The sequence below is a fragment of the Plectropomus leopardus genome, unplaced genomic scaffold (assembly GCF_008729295.1).
Source record: "Plectropomus leopardus isolate mb unplaced genomic scaffold, YSFRI_Pleo_2.0 unplaced_scaffold29320, whole genome shotgun sequence".
In the NCBI taxonomy this organism is placed as follows: Eukaryota; Metazoa; Chordata; class Actinopteri; order Perciformes; family Serranidae; genus Plectropomus; species Plectropomus leopardus.
In genome coordinates, this window is record NW_024631958.1 from 1 (window position 1) to 3,266 (window position 3,266).

General features: G+C 38.4%; 1 protein-coding gene across 1 annotated transcript; it reads left to right on the top strand.

Moving 5' to 3' along the window:
* Window positions 1–798: 798 nt before the first annotated feature.
* Window positions 799–2,301, top strand: LOC121938382 (collagen alpha-3(V) chain-like; the record flags this gene model as incomplete). The annotated part of the gene is made up of 6 exons (XM_042481637.1): window positions 799–906; window positions 1,023–1,076; window positions 1,195–1,248; window positions 1,332–1,385; window positions 1,943–1,996; window positions 2,122–2,301. Coding segments are annotated over 6 exons (504 nt in total), but the record flags the coding sequence as incomplete, so codon positions are not given.
* Between the last annotated feature and the right edge of the window lie 965 nt (window positions 2,302–3,266).

A 3,266-nucleotide genomic window follows, 5' to 3' on the forward strand; every position in this document is an offset into this window, starting at 1 on the left:
AACAAAAATCTTTTACCTCGTTAAAACGAAGTGGTAAAACAATCAGAGAGAGGAGATCTGATCACAGGTGGTCAGTTGTAGGGATGCACCATTTGGGAAAAATAACACTATGTCAGTGTTTTTTCTTTTTCTTTTTTTTTTTGTTTTATTTTGGCCGCTGTGTTTTACATACAGTGCGCCGCCTCTTCCTAATATTAATGATAATAAGAAAAAAAAAATCACCAGCTTCAAAGATTGTACTTCTTAGTAAGATGCATGTTTTCTTTACAAAGATAAGCATATGTGCCTTGTTGCAGCTCAGTCTATTCTCCATTTCATTGAGAGTGAGACTCAGAGCTAAAGTGCTGCTCACTGGAAGAAAACATAAAAACAAACCACACATGCAAACGCATCTGTTGCTCTCTTAAAGTCATACCCAAGTCAGTGCAAAGTTAAGCTAACCTGCTGCTGGCTGTCTGTTCCTTTTTTAACTTACAGACATGAGAGTTGTATCGGTATTCTCGTCTAACTTTCAACAAGAAAGCAAATTAGTGTATTTCCCAAAATCTAAAACCTGTCGCCTTTAAACAGTGACTCTAATCTGCACAACTCAGTGTAACCAAGAGTCCCACTCTATATTTTTTTTTTAGCAATGCCTTTCTCTGAGTCCTGTCAAATCATATTTATTCATTACTGAACAACGACCCTTTTGAACAAGAATTACATCACATTAGGAAGGTAAAGAAAACATTTTATGGGGCGTTCAGTCATTAAAAACTCATTAAAAAAACTCACTCCTCACTCTGCTCTGTATACCAGGGTGCAGATGGGCTGCGGGGCCCCCGGGGCCAGCAGGGCATGTATGGTCCAAAAGGAGATGAAGGACTCCGTGGCTTCAAGGGCGCCAGAGGACCAATAGGATTACAGGTGAGAACTGCACAGTAGTCAGGATGCAGATCAAGTTATGTCTTCTGAATAGACGAAGTGATTTTGGCATGTGTGTGTGTGTGTGTGTGTGTGTGTTTGTTTGTGTGTTTTCTCAGGGGATGCCCGGCCTACCAGGAGAGAAGGGTGAGAGTGGACACGTGGGGCTAATGGTGAGCTCATATCCTGTTGAAAGATCTGTCTCTCATTTACATCACAGTGTTTCTTAATTTACACGAATTACTAATAATGATCTTGATTAATTCTCCCATGTTACACACCTGGTTTTAGGGTCCACCTGGTCAACAAGGTCCAACTGGTCCTCAAGGACCTGTTGGGGGACTGGTAAGTCTCACGGTAATGTTTATGCATCCTTATTTAGTCGAGCAGAATTCTGAAAATACTGTGACCTCCTCTGTGTTATGCAGGGTCCAACTGGTCGACTCGGGATGATCGGACAGCCAGGTGTTGTTGGAGAGAAGGTAAAAAAATGGATAGTTACACCCTCTGCATGCATATGAATGAATGAATGAATGAATGAATAAATGACTTTATTTCATACCAAAAATTAAAACGTATTATAAACAAACAAACAAACAAAACAAAGTACAGAGTCCTATAAGGAGTAGGTAAAAGTAAACTCATACATTCCTACTGCTTTCTCACTTTTTTCTTTTAACTCATATATTGTTTCAACAAATTCCCAAATTTATTTACAATTTATGTACAGACAACCGTCCCTAAATTACTTACCACCAAATTAAATAATCCAATAATTATCCCAGGTTTATTTACAATCCAAATATCCCTCAGTCTTACAAAATGAATAGAAACACCCCTAACACAACTTTCCCCGTCCATATACCTGCCAAAAATATCTTTTTTTAAAAATTGATATATGTTCGTGCTTTGTTTCGTTCCACAAGTCCACCCCGTACACTTAAATACACAGGCTCTTTTTTTGTCAAAGTCTCAATGTTCCTTCACAAACAAACAGTCTCTTCTATGAATTCATACACATATTGTCTTTCTCTGCCAGGGGGAGGACGGCGAGGCAGGTGACCCTGGACCAGTTGGTGTTCCAGGAGTGCTAGTGAGTTTCTTTGCTTGGCCAAAGACTTCTTCAAACTTACTCCCACTATCTTCAGTTTTTTAAGTTTTACTTGATCAGCTTCAGCCTTAATCTTAATCACTCCCTCTGCCTCTTTGGTACTTTAGGGAGTAAAAGGAGACCAGGGGGAGAAGGGAGATACAGGCCCTTCAGGAGCAGCCGGTCCTCCAGGAGCCAGGGGTGCCACAGGGGAGGATGGAGCCAAGGGCAACTCTGTAAGAAGGCCACTCCTAAAAATACTGCACTGTTATACTCTGTACAACACAAAGCTCTGTAATACACTTTGACCTACAGTATACTGGACACTAGACTTCAACACAGTTTTTACTTTACATACCACCATAGAAAGGCTTAACACGGTCCCGACATATTTGATTAAAACTGAGTGAAGGCTCATCTGTTTTTTATATAAGCAATATTATACCATAATATTGTATGAGTTCAGTGAAAAGAGCTTGCAGTTACTGCTTCTATAATATGCTGTTATTGCACTTTTTACCATAGATTGATAAAGAGCTTAAAAAAGAGCGCTACATCGGGTGAAAGTTAGCTGTTTAATAGACTCTGCTAGCCTCAGCAAGAGCCAAAACTAAATTCACTTGTTTTTTTTTCCCTTAGCTGTTTTTAAAAAAAAAAAAAAAAAAAAAACATTTCAATGAACTGACATCTTGGTTAGTTTTATATTCAACCTAACTGATTGATGCTGTACCTAAACCCAACAATAATGGAGGAAAAAAAAAACTCACGCTAAAGTTAACTTAGTTTAGAACATCTCAGTAACTACATTCATAGCTTTTTGACTAGTAAAGTTCATACGATTCAGTGGTTTAAAATTTAATATTACTTTTATTGATTTCAACATAGGTAATAATAATAGCAGAAGGATTTTTGGATTGCAGATTGATTGTGTATTTTTTCTAAAACTAATTAGTAAAAATAACACAAGCAAGCTGAAAAAGGTTTATTGACAGGTACTAGATTTTCCTCTTCGGTTTTAATATCAAGATCCAAAGGCAGAGTGCATTATCTGCATCTTTTGGGAATGCAAATGCTCGGCTTAAAAAAAAAAGGCCTAAAAAGACTTGATGAAGACGTGTCAGCTGTCTATCTGTCAAAAAGTCTGTCTCATCTTCACTGCCACTGTAGTTACTGCTCTCTGCTTTTGTATGGCAGTACCTGATTCAAAACACATTAATGCTATATAATATGTACTAGCTCGCTCTCTCTCCCTCCCCCTCTCTCTCTCTCTCTC